Below are 17,381 nucleotides of genomic sequence, written 5' to 3'. Positions count from 1 at the left end.
ATTTGGTTCTGAAATATTATCAGAGGGTCATCGTGATTTATGTCTCATTTGTTTTTCATTATTCAAGCAAACGTTACAATCATCCTTTAATCCCTGCCTGCGTGGAAATATTATAGGAAAACTGCAACCCAACAAACGCATCTGACGCGGCTTTATTCAATTAAATAAGTAGCCCCGCCCACACAAGCATACACCCACAAGCAAAATACTGGCCCTCAATTCGTGGAGCCTATATAAGTTAGTGCTAATTCAGCTGGATCAGAGGTGTCCCACGCCACCCAAGAAAAGATGAGCATCAAGAGAGAGGACAAGGGAGGAAGGGGTATCACCTTCGCAAGGAGACATGCCTGTCCAATTCCCATGTATTTTCCGATCCAGGCTAGACACTTCCGCATGTACTCTTGCATGTCAGGTGGGACGACAGGTAGCTGAGAGGCTATATAGACCGGGTGTAGGAGGATCAACCCCCCGACAGGTCGTCCGGGGTTGGCTATCTCCGGGTATGCGCCTCCCTGAGCCACGAAAGCCCCCAGATCTCCAGTTAAGTGGTAGGGGATGGAGGCGAAAATATCACCTACCAGTTTGCGAACGTCTTGGTGATATTGCCTATGATCACTTGTGGGGTCTAGGATGTTGGATAATCTTACTATAAGGTTGATGAGGAAACACCGAGCAACACGGGACACGTTCCAGACACCGGCAACGTAAAGATCAACATAGGTATCGACTTGACCTGGCCAGGAGCCCGCGCCGGGACTGAGTTGATCCGGCGAGGGACTCACGTAGCCAACTTTTGTAGGCCTGAAATTGTCACTTTGAGCTTTCTGCCACAGTATGAGGTCTCGATTGAGCGCCATGGCTCCTTCCCTAAGAGCGTACAGTTCGTCAAACAACAGCGGGACTTGGGGGTTAGAGAGAAGGGTTTCGGATTTCTGCCAGAGAGACCCGAGTTTCACCAATAGAGTGTCTAGACTCTGGTCCCCGCCTCCAGGGGAAGGGCTAATAAACATTCCACTATTCTAAAGCCCAAGGCATTAGAATTTCCTCAGACCTTGACATCAGGCAAAATGGGGAAGAAGGATGGATATCCCACCTTCACCATCCGGTTAAGAACCAGGGGATGACCTGATCTGGCAGCCTGCAAGAGACCCAAAGGACTATTCTCGATCTGCAAGATAGCCGCCATGCCGCCGGCATGCGCGTTGTGGTGACCGGGGTTGCTCTCCCCCGCCATGATCATCTACTGCCTGCATTAGCCTACGTTGTAAAATATAACACGGTCCCGATGCATGACGAAAATTACCTCGTAGAGGCCCAAAAGTACTGCAGTGACCAAGATATCCGGGCCAGCTGCAAGAGAAGAGTTCTGAATGGACCAGGCCAAGGAACCTAGGAGCTCGTGGTATAGTATCTCTCCCTTCTGGGTTAGAAAAGGGCGCGAGAGTTTCAGCCCATGACTCGCAAAGGCGACGGCCTTGCAGGCGTTTGCGACGGGAGATTGAAGACCAAGTCTGTGGACCATAGGCTCGAGTCCGCCCAGGAAGCCCCGGGATAGGGCCGTGTTAACGGGTACTACACAGTAGTCATGGAAGAAAGCGCGGAGGGCGAGCTCTTCAATGAGACCGTCGGGTATATCCTTGGGGGGTCCGTCCTCGGGCATGGTGTAGGTGCCTGGCACTGGAACCCGCGGAGATAAACTACACTTGCGTGCCATGGACTTGAACGGTAACTGGAACGGGAACCATTTGGTGGTTGGGACTTCATGTTGCCGGAATATGAGACTGCCAGTTTCTTCATACCCGCGACAGGTACGGCCTGTTTTGAGACACCTTAAACATGACTGTATAGAGTCAGCTACTCCTCTCTACACTCAAGATATGAGGCTGGAAGTGCGTCAATTCGACTAATGGCAGGACGGCCAAACAGGATTGAGCGCTCCTCAAGGAAATACCAGAAGAAAGAGCGCTGCGACGCTCATGCGCCCACCGATTCCGGAGAAGGGCTGTTAGCCAGTCTCTAACTGCATTATGCTTACCGGACGAGTCTCATCACACTTCACATGTACCAACACCCTACGAATCAGTATAAGCTCTCACAACATGTGGCACCGCAGATTTTGCCCTGCAACAAGTCCAAATGGAGCAGTTGGACAATGCAACTCAGGACCGAGACTAGCCATAAAATCGTTCAAGACTACCCGGACTAACAGAAAACTGGGAGGACGAACCTTCTTTCTGCGCTTCTTGCAGGTTTCACAGCCCCGTGATGGACCGAAGTAGACCATTGGACAGTGTCTTTGCCCTGTGACTCGGCCCTCTTTTTGAAAAGTTGCGTCTTCTCGGAGATACTGACGGCGCGAGATTCGGATAAAGCAGAGTTGAGGGAGCTAAGATAGCGGCGACGTGAGGATTCCGCCTATAGATTTACCTAACTAAACAAGGAGGATAATTAAATACGTGGTATAGCTTAGAGGCAGTGCCCAAGTTCGATTAGAATGAAGAGCTTGCTGATATTTGGCATAACTTACAGCTCATGAGTTGACGCGAGAAAGCGAACCGCGGAGAATGAAAAGAGTTTTTGAGTCCGCTAAAGTTCGCGGGGAGCGAGAGATGGTCACATTAGCTTGTAAGAGAGGAAAAGAGAGCCTAGCTATCGTAACTGGTCTCATGTCAGACAGACTCTGGACCAACACTAGTTCCATGAACAAGAATGGATGCTTCCAAAATTACCCGGCGGCAAGCGGGCCCGGTATTGCGGTATTGCAAATTTACAGCGTTTAAGATTTGTGCCAAAAACGCTCGGTAAGAAATACCCTATCGCCAAAAAAAGCCCTAGTTCTCGTCCACCAGGTACCGCTTGACTCTCAATCCCTGCAAGACCTTCGTGGGATTCGTGTTCGTGTCGGCGAATACAGCCAGGAAAATTGGCCGAATGGGGCAGTCCGAAATACATTCCACCGGGGCACTGTTGACGCTTCGGCGACGCTTTCTGCTTGTAGGTTGGGGCCAGGAATGGGCCAACACGAAGGGAAGGGACGAGATTATAGGACTAGTTATATAGATAGCGAGACTTCTGCATATAAAGGCAGCGAGGACTCTGCATATCTATAATCCATCTAACAGTCAGGATCGTCAATTTTCTATCTCTTTTATATCTTGTACAATGAAGTCTGTCTTGGCCAGTGGCGCCCTCACATTAGCCTTTTCCTTGGCTGCCTTGGCTGCCGACGCATTCCAGGCATCCTCCTGGGACTCGTCCCATATAATCCGACGGGATGTAGTGATAGTCGGTGGCGGTGCAGCAGGCACCTACGCTGCCATTCGCCTCAAGGACCATGGAAAGTCTGTGGTCCTTGTGGAAAGGACAGACAGACTTGGCGGCCATGCAGTCACCTACAAGGACCCCAACACTGGGGGCTCTGTTGACTACGGCGTACAGGTATACGACAACAATACCGTTGTGCGTGATTTCTTCAGCCGCCTGAATACTCCATTGGCCAATCTTTCGTTTGCGTCATTCGGGAGCCCGCTCTATGCGGATTTTGAAGAGGGCATGCTCCTGAACCTTACTGCCGGCACTTTGGGTCAGGATTATATTGATGAGCTCAACAAATATCTATATCTGGATAATGGCTTTGAGCTTCCTGATCCCGTGCCTGAGGATTTGCTGCTTCCCTGGGTCGAATATATCGATAAATATAATCTCGATCTGCCGACCGCCATCGCCACTCTTGCTCGGCCAGCAGTCACCGGGAACCTTCTCAACATCCTCGCGATCTACGTATTCAACAATCTCAACCATCTTTTGCTCCACGAAATGTCGGGAGCAGCCGTTGTCAATGCCAATCGCGACAACTCCCAGCTTTACCGCAACGCGGTGTCTGAACTGCAGCCCGATCTCCTTCTCAGGTCCAGAGTTGTTGCCGGACAGCGGAAGACCAGAAAGCGCGACGGCGTGCGACTCGTTGTTGACACTCCAACAGGTCGCAAGCTTATCATCGCCAAGCAATTGATCGTTGGGATCCCCCCTATCCTAGACAACATGAGACCCTTCGGCCTGGACTCGCACGAGCACAGCGTCCTCTCACACATTTACGGCTTACCGTACTACGGTGGCGTGGTGAGCGACACTGGCCTCGCGCCAGGATTTAGCTACAAGAACTACGCTGCCAACACCTCCTATAATCTCGCTGAGATCCCTAGTGTGGTTGCTTTCAATCCTTCCTCGGTTGACGGTCTCTTCTACTATTGGTACAATGCTCCCCAACCCGTTTCGCAGCGACGCATCGAGACCGAGGCCAGGGATGCAATCAAGACGCTCCAGAGACTCACCAACAGTACCACCCAACCGGAGCCGAAATTCCTAGCGTTTTCAGACTTTGCGCCCTACCAGTTGCGAGTCTCTGCCGAGGCTATTCGGAATGGCTTCTATGACGATATGTACGGTCTGCAAGGTCACCGGAACACCTGGTACACCGGAACGCTCTTCGTTACCGGTTCTAGTCAGGTGTGGAACAATACAGAGGTGATGCTGCCTGAGATTTTGGCAGCTGTTAATTCTGGCTAGGAACGCATGGCATAGATCGGAGGATGACCTCGATAACTAACCTTACCTTTGCTTCGCTCGAATTAGTCTTATTCGTCGATATGCCATTAAATTAATATACTGTTCTCTTCTTCCAGAAATCAAATGCTAGTCTCATATGCAACTCTAATATATATAATCTAACGAAACAATTCTTTGAGGGAACAAGGTTGTTTCAAAGGCCAAGGAAAGACTCCGAAATCTTCTAGACTAAACATAACACCACAAAAATATATAACCACGCCCCAGCCAAGCCCTACGCCACAAACTATGGATCAAATGATCAACACCAAGAATCCAAGACACCGGTGTCGCGCGCCAAGGCGTAGATCTGGTCCACCACAGCTGTGACATCCTTGGTCTTGAGTGGCACACGATGCTCGCCTTCCCACTCGACCAATGATATTGAATCTGGCTGACAATAGCTACGCAGTAACCTACGGTGCAAGCTCAACCCTGGGTCCCGCAATCCATGGACATGCAATGTCGGTAGTCGGAGCATATGTTCTGTGCTATCGTTCGGTAATTCGGGTTCACTCTCCAACATGGACGGACAAGCTGCATCGACGAGACCCATGGGGATAGAACCAGGACCACTACTCGTTTCCGGCAGCAGCCACACCAATGGCCCTCTCCCGGCCATCAATACCGCGAACCGGAAATGCGGCCGGGTCGCCGCTCTCTCACCTAGCCGCTGCTGGAGCGTCTGTTGCGCGTATAAGATGCTCGCTGCGACTTTGGCGCCCTGACTGAAACCAAGTAGCGCTACCCACTCTCCCGTAGCGCCGCGCATGTCGTCGTCGTACATGGTCGTGGCGATGGAGAGGTTGATCTTCTTGACGACCTCCTGGGCGGACCGGTCCGGGTCTGCTGCCGTGCAACGCAGCCAGGCCTTGAAGGGGCCGTGGTCCTTGTAGACGGATGTTACGTCTGAGCCCGGCTGCGCAGCAAAGGGTGCCTCGGCATAGACGAAGCGAAAGGTCGACCGAAGGAACCGTTCAAGAACACGGCACTGCATGCGGAAGATGCGCGCATTGGTGCCGCCGCCATGGAGGCAGAGGATGCGAGGCAGATGGAGGGTGAGACCTGCCTCGTCTCCGCTGGGATTTTGGATGGTCATTTCACCGGCTGACTGATTATGCACTAGATAGTTCGTATACGAGGACGGAATAGAAGAACGGACGCCGATAAATCATCGTAGAGTATTCTGTAGAGGCCAGGCTATAACTACTTCATGAACGCGGTGGAAGTTAATATTAGAGCCTAACCCTAACTCACGTCCACATATTATCAAAGATCCACAAACAATCTTGGACAGTGCTTTTAGGCCTGTGACTCCAAAGGAGGATGAGATACTCCGCTCGGAGATTCTCACTTCAGCAGAATTTAGCTCGTGGTATTGCAGTTTGGCTTAATGACCAGGCCCCCTGGTCTAGTTGATTTTATGGTAAGCCAGGAGCAGAGTTGGCCGGCACATTTTCATCATGATGGGGAGGACCCCGCTTCGTAAAATTAAATATCACGAGCTGCGGGTGGGAAGGTGGCGATAATATAGCGTGTAAGATAAGGTGAGACATCAGCTTGAAAATGAAAAAGACTAAGGGGAATAGAATATGACCATTGTAAAAAAAACAAGAGCAGCCTAAATCCAAGGGGTTCAGACGGAGCTCGGACATAGCAATCCCATATGGAAAATATTCCGAGTGTGATTCAAGGACGATTCGCCGAGGCCGACGCTGCCCTAAAGCGTCTGGCCAAAGCAGAATATAACCGGTTTCTTACCTGACTCCTGATCTTTATGGTTTAAGGGGTTCTTCTTTCGTGAATTCTGGTCGTTTAATATCTTGTCCTTCTAGCACCAGTTTGTACTTCTCCCGAACCCCTGCGACTTTTCGAATACACCACGGTCAACATGACAGAACAACCTCCACAGATCCACTCGGTGGACCTCAACCACAATGAAGACAACAATGCGAATGGCTATAGGAGCTCCTCTGGGACCGATGCTGAGCGTCCCTGTGAGCCAAAGATCGAAGAACCAACCGCGAAGCCCCCCGCTGGGCCTCCTCCCCTTCCTCCGCCTCCCAACGGCGGCCTAGTCGCATGGCTACACGTCGTCGGCGGCTTTATGCTCTTCTTCAATACTTGGGGGATCATGAATGCTTTCGGGGTGTTTCAAACATATTATGAATCGGGTGCTCTGTTCGAAAGATCGTCGTCCGACATCTCATGGATCGGGTCCATTCAGGCGACCATGCTATTACTGGTGGGCTTCTTCACGGGCTCGATCTACGACCGCGGATACCTGCGCACTCTTCTGGTTGTCGGCAGCTTCTGTATTGTTTTTGGGCACATGATGCTTAGTCTCTGCAAAACATACGGCCAAGTGCTCCTCGCACAGGGATTCTGCGTCGGGATCGGTGCTGGCTGCCTCTTCGTTCCCTGCGTCTCCGTCTTGCCCACCTACTTCAGCTCCAGGCTCGGCACGGCCTTGGGGCTGGCCGTGTCTGGTTCCTCTATGGGTGGTGTCATCTACCCAATCGTCCTTAACGAGCTTATCGGCCCCCTCGGTTTTGGCTGGTCCGTCCGCGTCATCGGCTTCATCGCGCTGGGCACCCTCCTGATCCCCATCGCCGTCATGAAGCAGCGCGTGAAGCCTCCTCGGGCTCGCGCAGTCATCGACTGGTCTGCCTTCTCAGATATCCCCTACATGGCCTTCACTTTTGCCTCCCTTCTCGCCTTTATGGGTCTCTTTGCCCTTCTCTTCTACATCTCTTACTTCGGAGCCGCCAAACCCATCACCGACACCCGCATGGCTTTCTACATTGTCCCAATCCTCAACGCCGCCTCCTGTTTCGGTCGGACTATTCCGAACGCTATGGCAGACAAGATAGGCCCTTTCAACCTGATCGCACCGTGCTGTCTCGCTGTCGGCGTTCTCATCCTGTGCTTGTTAGCTGTGACCACCGAAGCTGGCTTGATCGTCATCGCGCTGCTCTCGGGTTTCTTCGGCGGTGCTTTAATTGGCCTGCCACCGCTCTGCTTTGTTGCCCTGACCAAGGATAAGACAAAAATCGGTACACGAATCGGCATGGGTTTCGGCATGGTCGGCCTCGGTGTCCTGGCCGGTGGCCCGGCCGGCGGTGCTATCCTCTCTCATTCCCACCATTCCAACTGGACCGGCCTCTGGGTATATGGAGGCGTAACTTCCCTGGTAGCAGGTTCTATGTATGTTGGGCTTCGGATTAGTCTGTACGGCTTCAAGCTCAAAGTGAAGGCGTGATCGAGTGTTTAATGGATAAAGAGTTCAGTTTTGGTTCGTTACTTGTTAGCTCCCTGATGTTCCAAATAGACTCAACATTATTACGAACCGAAAAGCTTCTAGCCTTCTTCTTCCTTCCTTTGTAGTTACGAGACAACCTATTATTGCAAGGCAGCATTTATTTGTCTAAAGAATCAGATAGAGAGAGATATATTGCCATGTAGTGACATCTCAAAAACTTCTCTTATTCCACATGGTTACCCAACTTCGAAGAATCTTAAGGCACAATACTATCATTCCATGGACAATATTAATGAGCCCTGATCAAGCTATTACCAAGATATCAGAAATATCTACAAAGGCTTCCTAACCACACATCTCATCGGCGTAATCACCGCTTTCTCCGGATACCAGAACCCAACCTTCGCATAGGGATCGTTCCGAATCATCTCGCGCACTTCTTCCTCGCTTCCAGCGCGAATACACATCACGCTCCCAACAATGGCGAGGTCCTCTCCCGCGGCCTTGGGGTGGGCAGCCAGCGAGGGACCGCCCCAAACGAGGGTTCCGGCTTCGATGAGAGGCTTGTTATGCTCCAGGTGTGCGGGACGGGTGTTGATCCGACTCTCGAGGTCTTCCGCGTTGGCGGGGGTTTCGACGAGCCAGTCGTAGAATTGGGTCATTTTTCTGGCTAGGTTTTAGTTAAATGAATCTTCCAAGGGAATGGTGTGCATTCGTACTGTGGCTTTGCTTAGCTACGACGTAGAGAATTTAGGATAAAAAGGATCTGAAGCAGGAAGTGCTGTGGGGGGAACATTCGACGGCTATATTATCAGTCGATGTATTAGTATCACTCGAGCTATATTTATCGCCCTCGAGGTTTGGGAGTTTGACTGCGTACGCCGGTGTTAGATGCATCGGCATTTACCGAGCTGGCATTCGGCTCTTCAGCTAGCTTTACGTTGCCCTGATTGTCCGCGCCCGAGAGGCTGAGTCTGCGTTAGTCCGAGCCTGCAATGACCTGCATTTAGCTGGCTACTTCTGATACTCCGAGCCGACGGATATGAAATTTTGGATCATGGGATAAGCATCTGACCATTGCAAGTTGGGTAGGACTTCGTTGGAAGCACATCTGGCGACAAAGAGGGATACTACTAAACGAAAGGCAGTGAATACATTCAAATAGCGAGAAGATACACCACTATACGGTCCTCCACCAATCCAGATAGCTAAACCAGATAGCCTATCACCATGGCGCGCACCTCACCCACTCTCCCCGTCATTATCCTCGGCGCGGGCATGGTCGGCCTCACCCTCGCTCAAGCCCTAAAGAAAGCCGGAATCCCCTACGAAGTCTACGAGCGCGACAGCGCCGCAGACACTGAAAAAGGCCGTGGATGGGCACTAACGGTCCACTGGGCCTTGAACGCGCTGGAAGAATGTCTGCCCGCAAAACTATTCAACAGACTAGAGGAGATTCAAGTCGATCCTACACTCGACGACTCGCGCCGGTTCTGTTTCCTCGACCTCTCAACCGCGATCCCCAAGTATGTCATTCCACCTAGTAAGCGCCTTCGTGTGAACCGCAAACTCCTGGGCAATCTCCTCGGAGAGGGACTGGACATCAACTACAACAAAACCCTCTCTTCCTTTCACGTCTCCCCCGAGACTCCCGATTTAGTAACAGTCACCTTCACGGATGGCACATCAACGACCGGCTGTCTTCTCGTCGGCACTGACGGTCGAAACAGCAAGACTCGCCGTCTCCTTCTTGGCGAAGAGGCCGGCGCCCTGAACCCGCTTCCCGTCCGCAGCATCGGCACCACCATCACCATGACACCAGAGCAATTCGCACCCATCCGCGAGATTGACCCACTTCTCTTTCAGGGATCGCATCCCGAAACGGGAGTGTACATGTGGTTCTCCCTCGTCTCTAGCCCAACAATAAACGGAAGCAAAGACACCCCGAACCCGTTCTACGAGGGCCAGCTCATCCAGTCGTGGCTGTATAAATCCGAAGAAGATGCCGTGCCCGAGACAGATGCGGAGAGATTGGCCTTGTTCAAGAGTAACGCGCAGCATTTTCAAAGGCGGCTTCGAGAGGCCATCGAAACCCTCCCGGAGGATAGCAAGGTGCTGCATATCAAACTGGTCGATTGGGTGCCTGTTGAGTGGGATAATCGGGGCGGCCGGGTGACGCTAGCTGGTGATGCTGCGCATGCGATGACTTCGTATCGGGGGGAAGCGTTCAACCATGGCGTGGCGGATGCGGCGGTGCTATCGAGAAATATTATCGCGGCATGGACGAATTCTGGGATGACGGGTGGAATCGTGGACGCAGTGGGTCGGTATGAAAATGAGATGAGGGAGAGGACGAGGGATTCTGTGTTGTTGAGCACTCAGGCTTGTTTGGATGCACATAATTTAAATGGCCTGCAGCCTGATAGTCCAATTGTGAGCAAGAGGGCGAAAATTGCTCGGGAGGCGAGAGACGCGAGGGCAATGGCAAAATTGTCGGAGATTGCAGTCTAGCTTAGCGAGTATGCCTATGTTGGTCTATGGAAGAAGCTCGCGAATTGGTTTCAGTATGAGATCATATGTTGTTGGTCAATGAACCTAGATATATATACATAACGGGCCCAAATATTGACTGCTTCATCTGTCACGAGGTAGGAAGTCAAGTTTAAGAAGAAAAGAAAATAAATAAAAAAGATCATCGCGCTGTATAATTTGCAAAAACACTCTTGTTAACTCACCTTGTAATCAAGCGTATGTATATATATTTAACAAGAAAAGAAAAAGGCCATCTTAATCTCTAATGGACAGTTGAAGATTGAAAGGGACTAGTAGTAAGGAGCTGGTCATCGAAGAGCTGCAAGACTTCCTGGCCCAGGTTACTGAATCTCTTCAGATTCCGCATGGCCTCAGTGATATCCTGAAGTTGCTTCGTAAAGACGTCTCCAGGCTTGTGATACAGGATCAAGAACTCGACACAGAGCGAAAGAGGAATGGGCGTTAGAGGGTGCACCTGGAGACAACAAATCACTGAGTAAGGGGAGGGCTGGGAAAGATATATGCATTGGGTGCACTTACCTTCAACGAGTTCAGATGCGATAGCTTGTTTGTCAAGTCCACAATCTCCTGCGCGGCTGCGGATGACCGCTTCTTATATTCCGTGACAAGATCCCTCTTCTCGTCGTGTGACGGGATTATACAAGCCATTGTCTGGTAAAGGTGCAGAATAATTGTCCGCCACATGAGGCTAATAAAGAGGAGCATGGGATCGGTCTGCTGCTGCATGTTTAAGGGGTATTTCGCTGAAAAGGCCTCCATGCGTTGCGTTAGGATGGCGTTGATCCATTGATGGCGATTCCAGAAATCATCGACGGCACTGAAATATAAATCCCCAGCTAGACACTGGTTTCGATGGGAGAGTGCCCGGCCACTGATCGTTGCAACGACGATGCACTCTGTGAAAGTGGATGTGATGGAAGTGTCTGCGGCGAGGGCGTCGGAAAGAAACCCCATCAAAATGGGCTGGTCGTTTTGAAAATTGGCTTCAGGGCAGGGAAGACGAATGGCTACCTGTGACTAGCTATCAGCAAGACGTTTGATTCGATCACTCAGGAAAACAGGCATACCCTCTCGCTGAAAGTCGGCGGCGATCCCGTCCGCATACTCATGAAGCGATCCAGGCAGTACGCCATCCAGAAGGTACGTCTCTTCTGCTCCGTCTCAATCCAGTCCGTCTGGGGTCGAGTGAGATCCCAGCCGTCTGTACCGTGCAGCCAATTGAGTTGAATGAGTCGGAATGCTCGTCCAGCGCTGATCCATCCACGGCGAAAGTCGACGCTCATAAACTCATGGATGGCTAGCAGGAGCCAAGCCTGGACTTGTTCCAGGTCTGTGGAAGCCAGACTCATGTTCTTGGAGTCCAGCGCCTCCAATCCGCGACGCGCGTTTTGATAAAACGAGTGTCCGATATTTTCATGTAGCGCAGACACGGAAGCCCCGAGTGTCCAGATCGCATATTGCAAGCATGACTGAGCCTCTGTTTTGATTGGCTGTCGGCGCCAGGAAAAGTAGCAACTCTGGTGCTGAATGGGCATGAAATGATGGATCCGGTCGAAATATAATTGGTCTCTGTACTCGTTTAGTATGCTTGTCCTGGGTGAATTTGAAATGTACTGCCGGCTTACAAGTCTGCTTGGATGAGATCTGAGATCTTAGGCTCAAATATGTCCTCCACATTCTCCATTCCCTTTATATGTGAACCAACATCCCGCATTGTCAGTTCAACTGGAATACTTGAGGATCGGTGCGGAGGGGAGATCGAATTCACCCCAGACCCGGCGTTGGACATGATTGTCCCCGACGAACTGTTAGCCTTGGACGCAGCGTACACGCCATTTAACGGGGACTCGTCATCCATCACCGGCAATTGCCATCCAGACAGGTCGATCTGATCGTCCAGCAAGGGAGTGTCCAGTGGGTGATCATCGGTGGGTCCGCTAAGACCGGTATTGCTTTGGTGTTGCAGCAGAGCTCCTTCGAGAGCAGCTGTAAAAGATACGATAAACATTGTCAGTCCCTGTCCTGCTTTGTTCGTCATATGGGAGTGGAAATATGGCCCGATAAACCCACCAATGCGTTCCTGCAACACCTTGAGATACCCACGCTTCGGGCCACGCGAGGGTCTTGCAGTGATGACCTGGCATTCGACACCGGATGCTTCGCACAGTCTGCATTGCGGTTGACGGCGATCACACCGCAGCTTCCGTCGTCGGCACTCTTCACATGCAGCGCCGGGCTTCTGGCGGGGTTTTGGGGATTCGGTGGGCTCCGGGATGTTGACATTTTGAGACATCGTCTAGCTGGAGTTCCTGAATCGGTGGATGAGTGTATCTAGGGGGATGCAAATATAGTTGCCGCCAACCACTTTGATACAGATGCCACTCGAGACGGCAATTCCTGATCGGCGCAACTGGGGCTAGAATGTACAGGTGAAGAAAAAGCTTGGGAGGATTGGCAACTCTTGGTACTCGACGGCGGAACCACAAGGCAGCATATATATACACATGGTATCAGTCAAGAATCCTGCCGATGACGGTGGGGACGAGAAGACAAGGCGTAGTCTTACATTTCTTGGATAGAACTGTTTTTATTTTTATTTCATTTTATTTTTACTTTTCTGTCCCCCCCATATAAACGCTCGCGGGGCATTGCTGGGCGTGCCTGTTGCAGCAGACATGCATCTAGTGTGAGCAGGGGCACAACGCTGGTCAATCGAGACGGACCAATCGGCGCTTATTATAGACGAGTTATATCGAGTTGACTCAGATAAAGGCCAGGATAATACGATCTGGGACTCCACCAGCAAGAGATCCAATTGCCAGGTCAAGCTTATGGGTTGCCATTAACACGACCTCGGCGGCGCGCCTGACGAACGCTGCAGCCCGCCGTCGGACACCCAGCGCCCATCAGGGTCCTCCTGGCCCTACTGAACAGACTGGCGGAACATTCTGAGCCGCAAGCAATTTGGTTCTCATTCTCGAATTTGCCTTCTTGTTTATATTTTATTGATAGTCGATCAATGAGAATCCTTCTCGCTTAAAGCCTTTTGCAGCTGCTATTCGGGTGGAGACGAGCCAAGCCCTAGCTAGCGGATGTCCCACCTCAGAGGGTGCTAAGTTCATGGCAGACGTGCAGTTCACTCGACGCAGAGTTTGGATACTAGAAGGGTATCTTGGTATATGAGTATACATATCGGCTGAAACAACCAATAATGAGCTGGACGAATCAAATCTGGTCCGTAACGAAAACTTAAGAGACTTCTTCAGATATTCGGTACGTGGCGGGCTGTAAAACCGTCGTCTCTTTCCACAGGCTGGGTTAACTCCTCAGCGCCAACTATGGTAGCGCCAATATTAAGAGTATTACAGACGACGTGTGCAAATTTCATTTTAAATGTAGATCTAATAAATTGCAATAACTTCGCTGTCACGATTCGAGAGCTTGAAAAGCTTACCACGCCATGGCCCAGCACTTCAAACGGCGTGGATCAACTACAGGCCACGCGAGTTCGACACGAGGCTGGCGATCCCGTCAGCCAATGGATAGGCGAGGGAATCACTGTCATTGCTCGTATACCCCAAAGGAGCCCATGTCGCTGCATCTAGCCACGATACTCCGGGCAACCCGCTTGTGCTCCACTTGTAGCCAATAGAGCGGGATTGCTGTTGTACGCCGGTACCTTTTAAGTAATAGGGGGCTTCGTTAACTATCCCGGATTGCACATTTCCCATAGCATTTTATTACTATTATCAACAGCCAATTCGTCCTCTTTCTTGACTTAGCTATATGACATTGCTATTGGCCAGGCTAAATTGAAGATTTTCTTCTCGGCAAAGATCATTAGCGTCTAGTGGCGGTAGAATCTAAATCAAGTCTCCATTCTGGACTTCTGCATATGGAGTTTGAAGGAGCTATATGGGCGTCTGGTTGACGCCTTTAACTGCCAAAACTCCAAGGAGAAGGCTTTTTTAAGTCCAATAGCCCTTCAAAAATCCTGCCGGGCTTACATTACTGCCCATGGTATGCCCAGGTATAAATCTTTCAATTAGGCAGTCGTTTTAACAGGTAGCGCTATCAGCGTGGAATGCCGTAGCCTCCAGCCATTGCGCAATGAACCCAGAGTATCAAGCTGTTCGCGACAATGTCTGGGCTTTTCTCCATGCGGCCGCTAATAGACCTGCATACTGACCGATAATATCCCGAACAAACACCACCCCTGCCCATATAACGATTGTTATTGGTTCTTGGATTCCTCAGGTTATCCGCCGCGTGCAGGGCTTCACATATATTAGGACAGCTCGTATCGGACAAGGTCTAACGGCCAAGGCACACTTACTGCACTGAATGATCTCCGTTTCCCTTTCGGAGTTGTGCGCTGGACCCTTGACAATATCCTGGACTAAAATCCTTGCTAGAAGGATGAGTGGCTGGTCGTGAATTCAGTCTCGTATTCGACGACTTGGATTCTATTCCTTCAGCACTCTTCAGACGTCTTATCTATATATGAGCGGGTAGTTTTAGGTTCAGATACGATTCATCACCAACTTAGTAAATTAAAAGTCGGTCTTTCGAGCTCCTCATTTCACCTACAATTGCTCAAGAAACTAATTCTTTGGCCGACCAAGGTGCCTTGTAAAACAACTAAATCAGGCCATCTCTACGCTTAGATGGAGCTAACGATGGAACTACTGCACAAACGACTTGATTAGTTTAGTGGCCAGTGGCTGCTGACATACAAACTTGCACTGAAACCTCATTGATAAAGCGACATTCAGTTTAGTAATTTTAAGAATTTTTTCAATTGTCAACGTAAAAAAGGCCTATGCTAGCTTGCCCACAGGTGAGACAATCACAAAGAAACCACCACCTTCTGGGCTGAAGTCCCCTGCGCCTGCAGATCGACCGCGGCCTGGACACTCTCTAATCCCTTCCCAGCCACGAGGGCGACAGGGGCAGGGATGAACGTTCCAGCCTTCAGAGCCTTGGGCAGGTAGTCCTCGTAGATAGCCTTGCCCACCTGGTTATCTTTGATCGTAGTGCCGAAGACGCTCTTGACCGTCACGCCCTCGGGGGCCTGGAACCCACCCTTGACCGTGGACACAAAGTTGACCCCCTGGGACTTGGAGACCACCTCGACTGTAAGCGGGGTGGCGGCAAACCCGATGCAATCCATCGCACCAGCGACGGTCTTGCCCTGGAGCGCCGCCACGAGATCCTGTGCAACTGTCGCACTGTGGTAGTCGAAGACTTGGCTGGCGCCGAGTTTCTTGACGTAGTCAAAGTTCTTGGGCGAGGCGGTCGTGAACACCTCATACCCAGCGGCGACGCCGAGCTGGATGGCGTTGCTGCCTACGCTGCCAGCTCCGCCCCAGACCAGGAGGACCTTGCCGGTGGCCGGTCGGCGCGGTTCAGCGGGGAGTTGGAGGTGGAGGAACTCGTCCTGGAAAAGACCCGAGGCGGCAGTGGAGAGGCCCAGAGGCAGCACGGCCGCGTCTTCGTACGAGATTTCATTGGGAAGCTGGCTGGCCATGTTGGTCTGGAGAATAGTGTAGGCTTGGAAGGCGTTATCTTGGAGGCGCTTGGTGGCCATGCCGACGGCATGGCCGACCACGCGGTCGCCCGGCTGGAAGCGGGCGACATTGGGGCCGACCTGCACGACCTCGCCGGCGACATCCTGGCCCAGAATGGTCGGGTAATTCATAGGCCACCAGGCCTTGGATTGCAGGCTGCCGTCGACTGGATTGATGGCCACGGCATGGTTCTTGACCAGGATCTCGTTCTCCGCAGGCGTGTAAGAGGGCGCCTCCTTGACCTGGAAGGGGTGCGCCTTGGCTTCAGTCAGCCAGGCGGCGGCGTTGTTGATGTTGGCGGTCATTCTGACAGAGGTAGTCGAGATACTGCGAAGAAAAGGCTTGCGATGGGTTGAAAACCTGGAGCTACGCCGTGACAAGGTCGATAAGAAAGATGAGCGTTGGCAATGGCTCATATAAAGGTGGTTCTAGGAGAAGTATATCGAGGATGGGCAGTTGAGTGGTACAAAATTCGACGACGCTGCTGCCGAGTTGAGCTCTTTATATCTCTTGCGCGGCTGCTCCTATTCTACCGACACCTTGTCTACTTGCCTCCGTTGCCTGACTTACCCTCCGTTCCTTCCTCTTTGTAATAGCAAGCTCGCTCTGCCGTTTCTGTGCCATCGTTATATCCGAGCCCACGTAGATCGCCGAGTTCCTTACAACTTCGAAGCGATCGCGCGTACAAAAAAAAGTAAAGACAAGAACGAGACTCGAGCAAGCGTAATCCCCAAGCCACCAACAAGCTTGTTTCGCAGAAGCCTAATACAGCTGCGAACCAACAGTCGTTGTTTCTCGACCATTGATTCCTTGGGCAGACATACTCCAGCGCAAGACTAACCAGATCTGGTTTAGCTTGAGCGGCCAAGCCCGCTTCCTTTGCGATATTGCTTTACTCTGGAGTAATACTAAAACTAAAATAATCGACGGCGCTGCGGCACTGGCTCTATCTCCGAGCACCCTAGACTTCGCCACTAGTACCTGTCATCTTGACTTTTGTTTAAGCTCGGTGTCATTTCGCGATCATTTACTCTTTCCGGTTAGCCCTGAGCGCTGCACGATCTCTCCATCCAAAGAACTCCGCGCGCTGTCAGCCCATCCTCCCGTCGTCTCGCTTTTCCCCATCTCAGCTAGCGTTGAGCGCTCTGTTGCCTTTACTCGGGTTAGTGCCACGGGCGTGTTTGCTCCTCGCCTTCTCTTCTGCATTGTCTGTTACCCCGAGCCTAAAATTGAAATGCAGAGTTCTAGGCTTTCACTAGGCTCTCACTCAACGAAGGAGGCTCGGAGATGTAACCTCGGGCCCGAATCCGGAAACTCCGAGCGAATTTCCCGAGCCTCCTGTTGATGTCGGCGGCTAACCTTTTTTAACTTACCTCTGCTGGTTGGGAATT

General features: G+C 51.4%; 8 protein-coding genes across 8 annotated transcripts; 3 read left to right on the top strand and 5 right to left on the bottom strand.

Moving 5' to 3' along the window:
* Positions 1-160: 160 nt before the first annotated feature.
* BDW70DRAFT_162505 (putative C6 transcription factor) lies at positions 161-1,660 on the bottom strand (the record flags this gene model as incomplete). The annotated part of the gene is made up of 4 exons (XM_073741148.1): positions 161-229; positions 330-1,019; positions 1,094-1,240; positions 1,304-1,660. The coding sequence occupies 4 exons, from the start codon at positions 1,658-1,660 to the stop codon at positions 161-163; spliced, it is 1,263 nt and encodes a 420-aa protein (XP_073593393.1).
* Positions 1,661-3,162: 1,502 nt separating this feature from the next.
* On the top strand, positions 3,163-4,606 carry BDW70DRAFT_152394 (uncharacterized protein; the record flags this gene model as incomplete). Its single annotated transcript, XM_073739438.1, has 2 exons — positions 3,163-4,551; positions 4,589-4,606. 2 exons carry the CDS (start codon positions 3,163-3,165, stop codon positions 4,604-4,606), a joined length of 1,407 nt encoding a protein of 468 aa, XP_073593392.1.
* Positions 4,607-4,720: 114 nt separating this feature from the next.
* On the bottom strand, positions 4,721-5,865 carry BDW70DRAFT_95944 (serine hydrolase FSH). The gene has a single exon (XM_073745284.1). The coding sequence runs from the start codon at positions 5,702-5,704 to the stop codon at positions 4,868-4,870; it is 837 nt and encodes a 278-aa protein (XP_073593391.1). The 5' UTR covers positions 5,705-5,865; the 3' UTR covers positions 4,721-4,867.
* A 544-nt stretch (positions 5,866-6,409) lies between these two features.
* BDW70DRAFT_141537 (major facilitator superfamily domain-containing protein) lies at positions 6,410-8,006 on the top strand. Its single transcript, XM_073737785.1, has one exon. It carries the CDS (start codon positions 6,497-6,499, stop codon positions 7,865-7,867), a length of 1,371 nt encoding a protein of 456 aa, XP_073593390.1. The 5' UTR covers positions 6,410-6,496; the 3' UTR covers positions 7,868-8,006.
* A 64-nt stretch (positions 8,007-8,070) lies between these two features.
* Positions 8,071-8,752, bottom strand: BDW70DRAFT_141536 (uncharacterized protein). The gene is made up of 2 exons (XM_073737784.1): positions 8,587-8,752; positions 8,071-8,533 (listed from the first exon to the last, which is right to left on the bottom strand). Exon 2 carries the CDS (start codon positions 8,527-8,529, stop codon positions 8,200-8,202), a length of 330 nt encoding a protein of 109 aa, XP_073593389.1. The 5' UTR covers positions 8,530-8,533; positions 8,587-8,752; the 3' UTR covers positions 8,071-8,199.
* Positions 8,753-9,097: 345 nt separating this feature from the next.
* On the top strand, positions 9,098-10,378 carry BDW70DRAFT_152391 (FAD-dependent oxidoreductase; the record flags this gene model as incomplete). The annotated part of the gene is made up of 2 exons (XM_073739437.1): positions 9,098-10,186; positions 10,286-10,378. The coding sequence occupies 2 exons, from the start codon at positions 9,098-9,100 to the stop codon at positions 10,376-10,378; spliced, it is 1,182 nt and encodes a 393-aa protein (XP_073593388.1).
* A 141-nt stretch (positions 10,379-10,519) lies between these two features.
* On the bottom strand, positions 10,520-12,939 carry BDW70DRAFT_95905 (fungal specific transcription factor domain-containing protein). Its single transcript, XM_073745282.1, has 5 exons — positions 12,491-12,939; positions 12,046-12,406; positions 11,488-11,989; positions 10,940-11,431; positions 10,520-10,874 (listed from the first exon to the last, which is right to left on the bottom strand). The coding sequence occupies exons 1-5, from the start codon at positions 12,711-12,713 to the stop codon at positions 10,662-10,664; spliced, it is 1,791 nt and encodes a 596-aa protein (XP_073593387.1). The 5' UTR covers positions 12,714-12,939; the 3' UTR covers positions 10,520-10,661.
* A 2,161-nt stretch (positions 12,940-15,100) lies between these two features.
* BDW70DRAFT_141532 (zinc-binding alcohol dehydrogenase family protein) lies at positions 15,101-16,863 on the bottom strand. The gene has a single exon (XM_073737783.1). The coding sequence runs from the start codon at positions 16,404-16,406 to the stop codon at positions 15,270-15,272; it is 1,137 nt and encodes a 378-aa protein (XP_073593386.1). The 5' UTR covers positions 16,407-16,863; the 3' UTR covers positions 15,101-15,269.
* Between the last annotated feature and the right edge of the window lie 518 nt (positions 16,864-17,381).

Source organism: Aspergillus foveolatus (genome assembly GCF_047715535.1).
Source record: "Aspergillus foveolatus strain CBS 279.81 unplaced genomic scaffold BDW70scaffold_50, whole genome shotgun sequence".
NCBI lineage: Eukaryota > Fungi > Ascomycota > Eurotiomycetes > Eurotiales > Aspergillaceae > Aspergillus > Aspergillus foveolatus.
Note: the sequence above shows the minus strand (reverse complement) of the source record. Positions and strands in the feature narration are given on the sequence as shown.

Bases quoted from the DNA above. Each gene is read 5' to 3' on its own strand.
- BDW70DRAFT_95944 (XM_073745284.1), bottom strand. From the start codon at position 5,704: ATGACCATCCAAAATCCCAGCGGAGACGAGGCAGGTCTCACCCTCCAT.
- BDW70DRAFT_141536 (XM_073737784.1), bottom strand. From the start codon at position 8,529: ATGACCCAATTCTACGACTGGCTCGTCGAAACCCCCGCCAACGCGGAA.
- BDW70DRAFT_141537 (XM_073737785.1), top strand. From the start codon at position 6,497: ATGACAGAACAACCTCCACAGATCCACTCGGTGGACCTCAACCACAAT.
- BDW70DRAFT_141532 (XM_073737783.1), bottom strand. From the start codon at position 16,406: ATGAGCCATTGCCAACGCTCATCTTTCTTATCGACCTTGTCACGGCGT.
- BDW70DRAFT_95905 (XM_073745282.1), bottom strand. From the start codon at position 12,713: ATGTCTCAAAATGTCAACATCCCGGAGCCCACCGAATCCCCAAAACCC. The intron at 11,990-12,045 runs GTAAGCCGGCAG...AAACGAGTACAG, and splicing joins GATCTCATCCAAGCAGACTT to AGACCAATTATATTTCGACC. The intron at 11,432-11,487 runs GTATGCCTGTTT...AGCTAGTCACAG, and splicing joins CGCCGACTTTCAGCGAGAGG to GTAGCCATTCGTCTTCCCTG.